The 15,949-nt window shown below is 34.6% G+C and overlaps 1 protein-coding gene across 5 annotated transcripts in view; it reads right to left on the bottom strand.

Annotated features, from left to right (window-relative positions):
* Nucleotides 1–2,013: 2,013 nt before the first annotated feature.
* Zbtb41 (zinc finger and BTB domain containing 41) overlaps nt 2,014–15,949 on the bottom strand; it is a 30,085-nt gene continuing 16,149 nt past the window's right edge. For all 5 annotated transcript variants that reach the window (XM_021161265.2, XM_029478178.1, XM_029478174.1 and 2 more), the window contains exons 7-11: nt 15,165–15,260; nt 13,771–13,877; nt 12,345–12,450; nt 11,284–11,372; nt 2,014–7,314 (exon numbers count right to left, since the gene is read on the bottom strand). In XM_021161265.2, the coding sequence (XP_021016924.1) occupies nt 6,659–7,314; nt 11,284–11,372; nt 12,345–12,450; nt 13,771–13,877; nt 15,165–15,260 (1,054 nt within the window). In that variant the 3' untranslated portion in view covers nt 2,014–6,658. The remainder of the gene's footprint in view (nt 7,315–11,283; nt 11,373–12,344; nt 12,451–13,770; nt 13,878–15,164; nt 15,261–15,949) is intronic.

The following is a 15,949-nucleotide window of genomic DNA, read 5'->3' as shown; positions in this document are numbered from 1 at the left end:
GAGCCACCATGTGGTTGCTGGGATTTGAACTCTGGACCTTCGGAAGAGCAGTCGGGTGCTCTTACCCACTGAGCCATCTCACCAGCCCGGCCATGGTCTTTCATATGTGACCTCTGAATAAACACTCTCATAAAACCAGACCAGGCTGAGTTTTCATTTTGTGCCTACAAACAACGCTGTACAGTTAATGTGATTTCTTTTTTTAGTAACTTGTGTGGTTTACCAACATTGTGTCACTATGTCAAAAAGTTCCACAGTGATTGTCACACATTACCAGACAGTTAAATAAGCCAAGAAATATTTATATAAACCATGTCTTCTTATCTGATATGTCTGTCCAGAATTAACCACCTTTATATGTTTCCTTGGCTAAACAGAGATGTAATGAGCTGGTAGCATGTTGTTGGGCTGTTTTGTGTTTTTTAGACATGATCTCTCTTTGTACTTATAACCAATCGTGATGGCACATTGAAGACTGTAACAGAAATGGAGTTTGTTAGGTTGGGGTGAGATCCTGTAGTTATTGACATTTTACAACAAGCCGCCTTCCCCCCAAAACCAGAATGGAGAATTGCAAAAATGAGGAGAGGGGGAGGAATGCCCACTTTTAGTATTTTATAGGATATGGTTTTTCAGTAATAGAATTTTGCTACACTTTAAAATTCCCCAAAAGCAATATGACTACTTCAAAGTCATCTCTGATACTTGAATTTATCATAAAAAATAAGGCCAATTCATCTATATATTTAATATATACTTAAGATATTTTAAATAATTTGTAATTTACTAAAATCATGTTTCAAAAACATTCCCAAGATACTTGTTTTTGCCTTTGTTCATCATGTTTATGTTTATAGACTTGCAGAACACTGTGACCCCATGCCATGCTCTGAAAGTGTATACGTTTTATAGACTTGCAGAACACTGTGACCCCATGCTCTGAAAGTGTAATGTGAAAAGAACCCGGGTATGCTTTACTAGGACCGAAGAACTGTTTATTTTAAATATCAAAATAACATAAGGAACTAATTTAATATGCAAGACCTCATCTATTCCTCACAAGGAACTGAATTTTTGCTATACATTTACATTTAAGAAACACAAGACAAACAAAATATCTACTAAACTTAAGACATTTGTCATACAGTGAAAAATAATGATTTTTGATATTTTAGATTTTCCTTTGTAATTGCTTTTAAGACTGTCCTTAATTAAAAACAAAAACTCTGATTAGAGACAGAAAACAAAAGCATTTCTATTTCAATATATACCATTTCTCCCTTAAATAGAACAGTTATGACAGAACACAGAGCAGCTAAACACCTAGCTTTTGGCAATCACCCTCATCAACCGTAATAGTTACAAGGAGAAAAGTCAGATTGTTAAAAGGATAAAGAAAGTTCAGTAATCACACCACAGTACATTATTCAACTTTATACAAGCAGGAATATCAAACAGAGAGGCATCGTGACAACGAGATGTACACATGCTCTTCATTCAAGAGACGTTTCAGAATCTCCGGCAGTAATGTAAATTTTGAAATTGCTTAGCTTTACTTGAGAATTCAGAAGGTTTTCATTTTTAAGTAACATTTGTTCTCCAAATAACATCTTTATATTCTCTTTAAATAAGTGGCTTGGGGATCTTTCAAAGATCACAGACTTAAGATCAATATACAGTAAGTTAAACCATGAGTAAGTCGAACATAAGCACACCCTCCTTGCCAAATCATCCTCTTCTCATCTTCCACACAATCAATCGAATCCTATTGCTTTTGTAATAATAACCCACTTCCACAGAGGAAGCGTAAAACATGCTGATAACATAAGGGAAAGTATTGTAAGTAAAAAATGTTATAAGTAGCTGGGCGTGGTGGTGCACGCCTTTAATCCCAGCACTCGGGAGGCAGAGGCAGGTGGATTTCTGAGTTCGAGGCCAGCCTGGTCTACAAAGTGAGTTCCAGGACAGCCAGGGCTATACAGAGAAACCCTGTCTCGAAAAACCAAAAAAAAAAAAAAATGTTATAAGAAACACCAAAAAAGAACACACAAGAGATTACTAAAAGGAAAACAGGCAAAAGAAATGATTGGGATATGCAGAATTGTCAAGTTCCTATAAGCTGTGTAGAAAATTACTCTCAGTTCATTACTCATGCTAATAGCAGGTAACATTTAACATAATTCCACTTAAAAATTAAGAAACAGTACTTATTCCTTATTAAATTATGCATTTTCAGTCTTTTGAAATTTGGCACTAAATATGTCCAAACATGACTGTTGAAAAGTCGTGCTTTTTCCTGAGTCATCAACTCAAGTTCAGTGTTGACTAGGATGCCCCTGCTCACTAACAGCAGCTCTTCTCACACTACCAACCATGTTCAGTTCAAGGGAAGTGAACTAAGTCTCCGGTGCAGAGCTGTGTGTTCCTGGTAACAAGTTACTTAAGGGGAGAGCAATCACAGCGAAAGAGTAACAAGAGGAGCAGACATACAATTCCTTCTGTGAGATTCTGCTAAACATCTAGACAGGCTGAGGAGTGACTCCATAGCTATAAAGGCCACAGTACAAACTTAAAAGAAAACGTAAATTATAATAAAGACGGATGTCCACACTACTGCGTAATGCCAATTTTCCTAAGTTAATATAACATGTAAAAGGCTATTGCCCAGCCAGCAGGCAACAGGAATAGTAAGACTCAGAACCAAAAAATAAAACAAAATGAACAAGTCATTTATTTACCAGTACAATCTAGGCAACAGAGAAAACGCTACACAGCTACACATCTCTGAAAGAGTACAAAGTATTCAATTCAGAAAAGATGGTCTAAAAGGACACTCTTAACTAATGTTCAAACCTCTTGATAAATAATAAATTAGAGTGATATTGTAGGAAGAACACTCAAGCTCACAGACACACCAGGTCAGTTGTGTTTAGGTAACTTGTGATTGAGTGAGAAAGCAATGGGTGGGACAGATTAGCCCTTAATACTTTACAGTCGCTCACTCCGTAAGGGTGGTTTTTGACACTTTTTAAGGTTGAAAGAAAGCAGTGTACTTCTTTTATGCTACCAACATTAAAAGGCAGTCAGTTTATTACAGCACCAGTTTAAAATGATATTTTTATTCCTCTTTTGCCCAGCAGTAAGGATCTAAATTAAAAGTCTGCAAACTTTACTACTTTTATAGTAGCTTGAAGGTATCTTGCTGGCATGAGGAAAAAACCCTATGGTTAAGTAGTATTTTAGGCTGTCAAAACCAAAGGGATTTCTTATAAAAATAACCTCAACTTGATCTAAAAAACAAACAAACAAAAACCTCTAAGGCAGAAATTATTTTTATAATGTAGTGTAAAATATAAGATTATTGAATAGTGTTCATTAAAAAAAACTGCATTCAACTAAACTGAGAGAAATGAGCATTCTCACTTGTAACTGGTTGGTCAGTACGAATGTTCCCAGAGTATTTTCCTCTACTTATTTTACACACATAAACACAAACATTTAATACTTAATCTCAGTATTCCAACTAACAATTTTTAAAATTCAGTATCCAAGGACTTCAGCTGTGCTTCTTTGGACAAATATATAGTCAAACAACAAAGAATTTAAATTCTTTTCAACTACTCAATACCTACTCAAAATCTTTGGTGCATTAAGTCAGTGAGAGTAAGTTAATAAATTTCTGCACTCAATAACTTATTCAATTTACAGATTAAGTGCTAACGTATCTATCAAAATTAATTTAAAACAATAAATTATACTCACAAAATATTCACAATGAGGCTAAACTTACGTGTGAGATTCAAAATTTTAACCATCGTTACAAAATAATGATTTTAGAGTCATAAAAAGGACAACTAAGAAGAGTGGGGTCCATTTTATAATTTTTTGTGCCAACTTAAAATATTAATATACATTCAGTTTACTCAAATCCATGATCTTACATTTTTGGAAACTAGAGGGAACAATAATCCTTTCATTATTATGGGTTTCCTTATTTCTTCCTAAATATTCTACTGTCTGCCTCCAGACTGCGTTAGGAACAAGAGAACACAGTTCTGCACATAGTAAGCCTTTTTTAATGCTATGTGTCTCCTCCTTCCACTCAAGGCAGTTCTGTCATGAGAGTAGAGTCAAAATGACTCTAAATGACTCTCAATATCTCTCTAAAATGGGAATACATCATTTCCTTTCTATTTCAAAACTGCTTACTAGGTTCAAATGAGATAATGTGAAAATGTTTTAAATAACAGACACTATTTCAGCTTTTCTACAATAATAGCTAAGTACAATTATAAAATTGTATGCCACTTTACATAAGAGCTATATTCTTCAAAAGTCCTATGTAAACCAATTACTAAAATTAAGTCATATATTCAAAGTGTTAGAATATCATTATTGAAAGAACCTTAAATACCTTCAAAACCCAAGGTAATATTTCCACTGTGAAAATGGTGTATCCTCCTTTTCTGTCAAAATATACAATCCATCATGCACATAAACACATATATAACATTTGCCTTTTTTGATAAACCCAAATTTTTCTACATTAGCTTATCTCTAAAGCAAAGGACATTTCTAAGTATGATGTTTTCATTTCAGTAAGATATTTAGTTAGAAATCTTCTCTGCCTTTAGGATAGAAATCACAAATCTGTACTCTTGACAATGATTTATAAGTCTAGGACTCATAGTGCTCAGACTCTACTCCATTATTAGTGTCCACAGAACACTTCCACACTAAGTAAGAAGACTTTAGCGATAAGAAATAATACAAAATTAAGTTCACTAGTCCAAAGACAATTACAACAACCAAACTTTGATAAGTGAGGCAAAACTCAGGTTATCTTTATTATTTATATTAGCTACTTTGGTTAATGCCTCAATTTGCAACATGCTCTTTGAACATTAATATGGCAAATGATCCTATAAAGTACCTTCATTTCTTAAGTGCTTAAACAGTTTCCTCCTTATTGATTACATTTTAGTCACTAGAAGTTTATTATTTTATTTGTGATATGTTTTCAAAACCCACAAGGGCCAAGCAAAACGTTACAGTTTACACACACACACACACACACACACACACACGCACACACACACACACACACACACGCACACATGCACACACAAAAGTGCTAAAAGCAATTAGGAGTGTAAACAAATTGAAATAGAAAAGTTTTAACAACTGCTGTTTTTCCAGTAGTTTCCATACAAACTTCATGTTAACAGTGAGCCAACCCTGCCTGTCTAAGCATCAGCAACCCCACAAGGGAAACCTCATCCTACATTAAGATGAAATTGAGTTGAAAAAATGCAAAGTGCACATCTCTAAAGATATTTCATAATTCTGCAAGATTTTTTTTCTTCACTTAAACTTAACCTGTGAAGCGCTGCTGTAAATCCTATTTTCTTTCACCAAGACTTCAACCACTGCCTCATCCAGAAACAATGAAGAATAGAGACAAATCTCATACAGAAGCAAAAATAAAGATCTGGTTTAAGTGTCAGTCTATACACCAACAGTAGTGCACTCAGCTGAAGAGCATCATGTTAAGTTAGGGCGGGTTTGAGAATGGGTTTGGCACCTTTTCTGATAACTATACGTAAAATATCTAGGTTCTGTTTCCCTGCTTCAGTCAGCCAAATGTGGTAAATGAAATGCTAACTCCATTGTGTAACTGAACTGCCATCACTTTAGTTACACCTGTCCCTCCCTCCCTTCCTTCCTCATCTATAGATACTGACACAAACTGGGAACGAGGAGGAAGTGCCCAAATACAAATGTACATTGATGATATGTAGGTGAAACTGACAGTTTTTCATTACCATATACTCAATTAGATAATGTCTAAAGCTAAGTTTGTATTTATTACTTATCATAGTTGAGTACAGGTCCAATTATCTGGATTAAAATAACAATCTTATATTTCATTTAGCATGCTAATCCTGTATTTGTGAGCTCTTGGATTTTGGCTTGTGAAAATCCCAAATATACTGACAAAAAGAATGGCTAGATGACAACCTCAAAGTATCAAGATTTTCTTACAAAAATATGTAAGAAATTTCAATAAGTTTCTAAACTCAACTTTGAAAATCCGAACAAAATATTTAATTTGTATTAAAATTTTGCCAATATTGACATATGTTTACATTCCTTCCTATAGGCGCTACATGGTTCTTAAAACTTCATAGCAATATGGGAAACGGACAAAACAGATGATTAAAAGTAAAACCTTGGCTTGGGGCTCACACCTGTAATCCTAGCAACTGGTTGGCTAAGGCAGAAAGTCTATCACAAATTGAGGCTACCTGGGCTACAAACTAAGACCCTGTCTCAAAAAAAAAAAAAAAAAGAAAAAGAAAAAATTCCACTGATGATTAAAAAAATACCTCCAACATTGTCAGCAGCTAATAATCAGAAATTTCAAAATTTCAAAATTAGTACTAATGATTTTTTTTTTAAAAATCATACTTCAAATATGTCAAAATGTGTCCAAGTATTCAGTCAATAGAAATAAACTTTTCTTGATTTGAAGCTGTTCTGAAGACTTGAGAAATTAGGGGAAAAAGATGGGAAAAAAATAGCAGCCCTACTAATTCAAAAGCCAGTAGCTTCTGGCTGTCAGCTTACAGCATTAAAATGTCTATGGAATGGTTACTCATGAACGATGCTCACTACTGGACAAATTCTGGACAGCAGTTGTGCTATCAAGGCCCAGTAATGTCCCGAGATAAGATGGTTCTCTAGGATCTAGCATCTGTTCGGGTCGGACGGGATGAACTATATTTGCAGGCTGAGGAGTAAGAGTGTATTTTTCCAGAAATGCTAAGTCTGCTGCACGAGGATAATCAGTTGACTGTGGCTGTGGTGGCAGCATCTCATGGGACGATGTGGGAAGTGTGGTGGTATGAGACACCAGATCGCTGGAATTGTCAGGCATTTGAACTGGGACCAATGTTACTGGAACACATACTTCTGCAGACACGTTCTGTAGCATAGTCTTGGCTTCCGACTGATAAACTTTGGGCTGGTCCAGATACTGTTTTGTTTCTGCTTGAAAGATCTTATCATCAGATGAGTACTCCATTGGCAAAGACAGGAGTTTTTCCTCAGAAGTACTGAGAGAATCATCAGGAGATTTTATCCCATGAACATGGTCAATGTGGTACTTCAGCTTATCTTTCCGCTTAAATGTTGCATTGCAATGTTGACAATTGAAAGGCCGGGCATCAGAGTGAATAACCAGGTGTTTTGTTAAAGTTTTCTTAATTCTAAACGACTGATTGCAAATTTGACACTTGTATGGTTTTTCACCTGTATGAACAAATATAAAAAATTAATATATAATGTACCCACTTGATAAGCTGGCAAATATTAAGTAGCAAATTTATCACATGCATACCTGTAAAAACAGTAGTGTTTTATGCTATCATAAATGAAGACAGCCTATCAAACTCATAAAATTAATGAATTAAAAACATCAAAATGATCTGGGCTTCAGGCCTGGATAAACCTTTTACTAGCCAAACCTCTAAGCCTGGTTCCCCTCCTGCAATGTAGATCAAGAACAGTTCCTACATAAGGAAATAAACTTAAATAAATAGGGCTAACTAGCTGCTTAGTCCTATTCTCCGTATAATGTTAAGTTTTTGCTTGGTAAGCCTTATCACTACTGCTTTATCACTACTAAAAAAGACACACAAAAGGTTTATTAAGCTGAAACACTTACTTTTCTTCTAACTACAAAGATTTAAAAGCCAAGCAACAACTGATTAACTTGATCTTTTAAGGGTTAGAACGAAAGTCGTAACTTTTATCTCCACCAAGAGATGAAAACTTTTATAGTTCCCTGGGGAAGAGAGTAAGAATGCCAAGTCCATTTTGATCTTCTGCAGTTGGGTTGTTATACTATACTTTTTTGTTTCTATTTTTTTATGAAAAAAAATAGAAGCAAAAAACAAACAAACAACATGAAAAGTTCTAGCAGAGATAAAATACTAGAAAGAGTAGTAACCCCATGAAGACATGTATGTTCTAATCCACAGAAACTGTGAATATGTTGCTTCACACCAGAGACTTTGTAGTATGTTCAAGGTTAAGACTTTGAAATGGGCAAATTACCTGGATTATCTGAGGAGCCAAATAACTAGAGGAAACCTTAAAAGGTGGCTGATAGTTCATAAAGTCAGATGTGACAGCAGAACTAACTCCAAATCCTAGCTTTGAAAATGAATGCTGAAAGCCACAAACTGCACAGAGAGGGGAGAAAAGCAAATGCTAACAGTAGTTAAGCTGGAGCTCTGCATGGAACAGAAGTACAGCACCTCCTCGCAAGCTAAGGCTCAGGGTTCAATTCCAAGACACACACACACCCTAGAAGCCCTTAGTTGTCATACGCACTATTAAAATAATGTAAAATTTAAAATCTACACAATATAGGTAAAGAATTATAAGATAAAGACATTATAAGTCACGTGTCAGCATCCTGAAAATTTCATCCAGAATATGAAATTCAGTCAGGGAAAATTAACTTCTGGTAATGTAATTAAAATAGCCAGCCATGTCTTTCAAGGATGTTACTCCCAAGGAGCAGTGATGAAGGATGATTCTAACAATCTAGTACTGCTCAATTATTTGATGAATTTATATAAAAAATAAGACTGGGCAGTTCTATTAGATTTGTGCATTTGATAAACTACCATGAATAAAAATAGTTTACAAGAACAATTCATGTTAAGAAAGAAAGGAAAGAGGGAGGGAGTGGGGAGGGAGGAAGGGAAGGAAGGAAAGGAAGGAAGGGAGGGAGGGAGGGACGGAGGGAGCAAGCTAAAATCAATCCCCAAACAGCTTATTGTCCTTGTGCAAATTCTAATCCATTACATCCCAACAAGGCAACTGCTGGGGATATATACAACAAAAGGGCTGAGAATAATCCATTTGTAGAAGAAAATCTTAGGATCCCAACTAATTTCTCTGATTTTTATAACTGAAAGGAAGCTTTCAAGTAACTCATAGGAAAGGATGATAAATTCAAACTGAAAATGACCTATATTGTACCTTGTCTGCAGAAATGATGTACTTACTACAGATCAGGAAAAGTTAGTAAGAAGATTCCAAAACCCAGTAACATGTAATGGACTAAATATTTTAAGACTAAAGAAAAAAAAAAGAGTAATATAGTTAATTATCTATATATACGTACATTTTTGTGTGGGAACAGGTGTGTACACAAACTTTTGAAAGTTGGAGTCAACCTCAGGTGTGTCTAACATGTTTTTGAGACAGAGTATCTGGTCTTAAGTTTTCCAAATAACCTAAACTGGTTAGCAAGCAAGCAACCTGTCTGCCTCCACCTCTAAAACTATCTTGTCTGGTAAAATGACAAAGTAGGTGCTACCACATCAGCTTTTGTATATGGGTTCTTAGAATGAAATTTGGGCCCTTCTGTGTGCACAGCAAGGACATAATCCCCTAACCTATTTCCCAGCCAAGACAACAGAATCTTTTGGTCACCAAAGGGTACTGTAGGTCACTTCAATGAGGATAGTTCAATATTCTTCACCATCTCCTAGTTAGATCATATTATAAAATTACTGTGTAACTGGCAATTCTTCATCACATAAATTTAGAAATTCTATTTCCTGGATAAGGATGCCAGTAAACAGAGATCTTGATTTCTGGAATGTAAGTTGATAATGTGAATAGTAAGCTGATAAGGCTAGTGTCTTTTCAATGGTCATCATGAACTGTAAACACTTTCAACACTCATGCACAGACAAAACTGGGATGGGGATCTGGGAAACTAATCACTTTTTGGAAAAGCCACTCTGTCCCGTCTCACTGAGGTTTCAGTCTCCAGTCTAGACTGATGGCTGCCTTTGTAGTTTACTAAACACAGATGCGTTAAGTTGTAACCATGCCTACAGCAGGACAGTCACATGACTATGGCAGAACTAGTCTGCTACCTATTTATTGTCTGACTCCATAAATACTTGCAAGCCTTTGCTTTAGAGTGTTTCTTCCCCTTGTATTCCATCATAGCTACAGTAGTTTTACTCTGAGACCAAGTGGAAGGACATCTCTAATTCCAATCAAGTATGAAATAGCCAGATATAAATAACTCTTATCATTGGTTAAAATCGATTGCTATGAATTAAACCATCAATCATAGCAGTCTAATTTTTTGTGAGTTCACCATCAATTTCAGAGTTCTATTAGGTTTTTATTTATAACTGATGTGACAAGAACAGTATTAACAGAGCTTCTCCAGTTTACACTCCTACAGATGCACTCCTGAAACTTTTTCAGAGGTAAAAGTCGTATCTGGCTACTTCATACTTGATTGGAATGAGAAATGTCCTTCCACTGGATCATAGAGTAAAACTACTGCAGCTATGATGGGGATACAAGGGGAGAGGCAATCTAAGGCATCTGGAAGTTGTAGTTTTGCATCATTGTATCTTTACTAACTCTGGTACTTAATTACCCAAATTAATTTATTTCCATTCTAACATTCGCAATATAATTAATTGTTTCTACCGGAGTAGCAGCAGCTCTAAAAATACAGAGTATAAAGCACAGTAATTTTAAGTATATAATAAACTTCTTGATTTAAAAAAAATAAAACTTTAAATTTTTTATGAGGGAAAATGAAATCAATGTACCTTATACTTCATTAGAAAGTAAGTGAGATGCATTGAAACAATGTTTTCTACAATAAATGACTAAAGGCTACATGTACCTACATGAGAAAATCCAGACACTATGACTTAATATGAGTCGTGAGATATAAGCACCACTCTTTTTAAAAGAAAATAATGACAACAGAAGCCTAAGGAAATGTTCCAAAGTTCACACTGGAAAACCACAGAGCAAAACAAAACGAAGGACTGCAGACAGGCTAATTCACTACAGAAAAGAACACCCCGGGGCTGGAGAGATGGCTCAGCGGTTAAGAGCACTGACTGTTCTTCCGAAGGTCCTGAGTTCAAATCCCAGCAACCACATGGTGGCTCACAACCATCTGTAATGAGATCTGCCACCCAGAAGACAGCTACAGTGTACTTACATATAATAAATAAATAAGTCTTTAAAAACAAAAGATTTTCCCAAATCTTCAAAATTGAGAAGAAAGCCAAAACACTGCTTATTCATGACATGAATTTTAACAAATTAAAAAAAACAACCTGTATATAAAAATCTGAGTCAAAAACAACAAACACATCTACATGTTTCATTATTAATAACTACCCAAAGATCAGCATCAAGTACCCTTAAATATACCTGAATGTGTCCGAAAATGCATTTCCAGACTTGACTTTCCTTTAAAAATCTTCTTACAAACATCACATTGATGAAATGTTGCTTTATATCTAAGAAAGTAAACGGGTTCATTTATGAAATGTAATCAATAATAACTATAACTGACAACACTATAAAAGACAACTATAAAAGACAACTGTCATAACAACAAAGCACCCAAGTCTGGAGGGAGAACAGTACTTTGAAATCCAGAGCTGCTGTCTCCAGTTATACTCAATTCAAGAGTTTGTTTCAAAAAAAAAAACCTTGTGAGAATAAAACTTCAAATGTCTTAACCCAACTTTTAATCAGTTATTAAATATACAAAGAATACAAGCAAAGGAATACAAACTTCATAATTACTGAGCTAAATGGCAAAAGAGGCTAGAACAAAAAACTTGTGGTAATAAAGTTTCTATATTCTCATGGTGATAATGATTACTATACTGTAGAAATATACACTAAAAAGAGTGAGCTTAAACTTAAGTAAATTTTAAGTCAGTTAATTAAGGAAACAGATACTGAGCCTAATTAAAAGAAACTAAAATAATCTCAATGTCTGCATTTATCCATGTTGAAGTGGCTCTCGTTAGTTCACCTAACAAATATTACTAAAACTTAAGAATAAAGTAAACTTTATCCCTAAATAAGAGTAAACAAAATATGAATCCTTTGTTCTTACTACACACACATACAAGCTATAATTGGCCCGAAAGTTAACATCGTTAACAACACAGTGGAATGCCTACTACACACTAAGTTAAGGCTAAATTCAAGCTGTAATTGTCAGACTGTGCCACCTGTTCACTTAAATGAACAGCATTTAAGTGACATCCAATGCCTAGCACTCCCTAGCCTTTGAGACAGGCACAGAGAGGGAGTAGGAGGGACAGTTCTTTAAAATTTTACACAAGTATGGCAACCAAAGAAAGAGAGATGATTAGCCTGACTAAATTAAACAGAACAAACAAAAAGTCTAACTGCCCTCCGTGCACCCAGGACTCTGCCAATGCAGTGCAGAGGAAAGAGGCTCTTGCACTCACTTCTGCCACACCTTCTCCCCCAGATGCACGCTCTTGTAATGCACAGTGAGGTGGTCCCTGCGCCCGAAGCACTTTCCACACTCTTCACACTGATGAGCCTTCTCGCCTGAAAACAAGACCCACATACTTTGTTATCATAATAAGCACTTAAGCTTTATTTTCTTCTTTTTCTCTACAGAAATAATGACCAAACAGTAAGATGATTTGATGGGAAATATACCAGGAAAAAAAAGTTATCCTTTAATCTTACTCATTTCCTAAATATCACTGACGTAAGTATCTTTCCCAAAGAACCTATGCCTAAGTTTATGATGTGGATATTTTGATCATGTACAAAGGAAATTAGTAACTTTCTGTGGAAAACAAGATAAACATTTACTTCAAACCTAAGGTATTGATTAGAAATACATCTAGATATAAACCACTTTGAATGAACATATATTAAATTCAGATGTGCTACTTAGCTACCTAAAAAAGGGACCTGAACATTTTCAGATCTTTGTGTTTTAAGATAGATTCATCTATGGAGATTTCTCAAATTTGCAATGAACCAAAAATATAAATATAAATAATATAAATATAATGGAAAATTCAGTTGATGGTCTATTATTATACATCCAAACAAAGGTTGATATTTAAACATCACTGTCTCAGTACCAATGTGCAATTAATGCATGTGACTTCTAGAAATACAAATTTAGACTTCCCTTACCTGAAATGAAAATGTGTGATGGCAATTAAAATGTCATGAGACTTTTAATCTCTTAGAAGTAACAATGGCTACAATTTGCCTGGATGTGATTATTAAGAACCCTATCTTCACACTTCGTAGTTAAAGAATGTTTTAATAACAATGGTAATCACTTGTTCTACTGTGCTCATAGAGAGAGCACCTTCCATTACTGCACTCACATAATTGGCTACTAACACTTCCTGAACATCAATCTGAGACAAAAATCCCCAGAGTATAAAAATTATAATGTTAAGATCTGAAAAACTGGTCAGGATTATAAAGGTATTCTTTTCCAAACATAAGGCTCAAAACCCAGTACAACAAAAACTTTAACACCCAGTTATAATAATGTGGTTTTAATACACCAAATTTTCACCAGCTTCTCTCATATATATATATATATATATATATATATATATATATATATAAGATCACAGTGAGAAATGTGGTTCTTTCTCCAGCACTGGTACATGAATCAACGTAATATGCAAATTATAAAATGAGAATTTATTCAAAACTAAATTTTAAAATTTCAATAAAGATATCCTACTTATTCCCCTATTTTCAGATGCTTTTACAGAAAGGATTTAAAACAAGCATTGTGAAGGGGTGATCAACAAATGTCAAACTACTAAACCCTAGCTAGTATACACATAAAGCATTGAGGAAACAACAGTACAAAGTAAAACGTACCTGAGTGTATTTTTTTGTGCTTTGTAAGGTGGTCATGGCGAATAAATGTTTTCCCACATTCATCACACTCATATCTCTTGTCATCGTGATGCACTCGCAAGTGAAGCCTACAGAGATAAAGGAAAAGAAACTGCTGAAACTGCTATAGGAAAAAAATACTTGATTTTGAATAAATGATGAAAAAGAATGAAATTAGGCTGTCTGATCAACCATGGTCACATACCATTTGCTTTGCATCAGTGACTTTTAGAGTCCTGCCCTATCTTTTAAACAAAGATCTCAGGGTCTCTATTCACCTTTCTGAAAGAGTACTTTGAATGTGTATATCCCATATCAGTTCTGACACTTCCTCAGTACTTGGATCTTAGATCTACTTATTGACCTGAGTCTCAAGAATATACTTCAGGAATTAGAATCAGACAAATGGATAAGTATACAAATAAGTACACAATGACAGCTACTGACAGTAACCAAATAAAGCATGATTATGCTACTCTGCAAAACTGATACCATACATAAATTGATAGCTGATAAATCACAGTATTCTAAAAGTCCTAACTTATACAAATTACATTTTTACTACTTTCTTTTACACTAAAGAATGGTGCTTCAAATTCAAAGATAAACAACAAAAGGTTTAGGTTATTACATTTTACCTAGTTTGAATCCTTTTTACTCCCACAAAGTTCTTGTACACCAAAGTGAAAGGACTAGCTTTCCTTGTTAAGTCTCTAAAACAAGTCTTGATTTTATATTAGCTAAAGCCAGTCCAATGAAAAGAGAATAATCTCTTCATGATTAAAGATACAACAAATGGAACTATGATTAAAGCCAAAAGATTACAATTTTAGAGCTCATTAATAAAAAATTAAAATTACACATATCTCTTGGTAAATACTAGCAATACAGAGGAAAGCTTGCACATGTTCAGAACCTTCAGGTATGGTTATTCAGATGTAAAACAATTAAATAAGGAACGATGCACATATGGCCATCTAACAGTGAGAACTCCAGAGTCCTTAATCTTATCCTATTCTCACATTAACTTAATGTCAAATTAAGCACAATTTATGTTTCTATAACAAAGGATGAGAAAATACTCAAAGCTTGAAACACCATAGTTTTAATACTACTTTCACTCAAAGGAAAATAATTAAATGTTTAAATAATGAGAGCTCAATAAAGTATTTGGTAAAGTTGTTAAGACAGAAATTCAGAATTTTATACGCAGAATGAAAATAATTAAAGTTGTAGAAACAAAAGTCTAGTCAGTAAAGTGTCTTTCCTAACTACATATCCTAAGGCTTTGATTGAAAGGCACTTAAAGTAAAATAGAACTAAAGCCAGCCTGTAATTTTCCCTCATTTAACACAGGGGAAGGTCAGTTAGCTTACCTGTATGAGCTTCCATGACGAAAACTCTGCCCACAGATACTGCAAAGATGAGGCTTTTCTCCACTATGTATTCTCAAATGTTCTTTCAAAGTAGTTCTGTGTTTAAAAGAAAATTTAAACATATTATATATCCCAGAGTCCTTAATCTTATATTTTACAATACAGATACATACATTATATTCAATTCTTTTAATGCCAATGTACATACTAAATACAGATATCAAACCCCTTACTACAATGGAGAGTTAGAACCTGTAGTTCTAACATTCTGCATTTTTCTACACACCTCAAGGGCTAAGTAAGAATGGACAAAATTACTGAGGGAGAGAGAAGTACTCTTGATTTCTGCTGTCTTTTTCAGCCACCCTGACTTGGTTTTCATGCCAATCTCCTATCAGGTGACTTCAAAAGGCAGACCATGAGCTGGAATCCTGCCAGCAGATGGTGCTAGTCTACAAGAGTCACTGACACTAGACAAGTGAAAGGATATTGGGCCCAGCTCTGTGGAAAATACCCCTGCCCAGGATTCTAAGCTTAATATATAAAAGCAGCTAGAGTAAACACAAAAGTGTCTTTCTCTGTTCATCTTCATTGTATTGTTTTTCCTTTTTGACTTTCAACTTTTTGTATTTATATAAAGTTCTATAAGAGAAAAATACAGTTATTATTTTCTAATCTGTAAAGATGATTTTATATTAAGTATCATAATGATTTCCCAACTTCCCTACTATATTCATAATTTATATTGTTAAATCAGCATTTTTAACTCTAAGTGTAGGGCATGA

Source organism: Mus caroli, chromosome 1 (assembly GCF_900094665.2).
Source record: "Mus caroli chromosome 1, CAROLI_EIJ_v1.1, whole genome shotgun sequence".
Lineage (NCBI taxonomy): Eukaryota > Metazoa > Chordata > Mammalia > Rodentia > Muridae > Mus > Mus caroli.
This window is presented reverse-complemented; position numbering and strand designations above follow the sequence as displayed.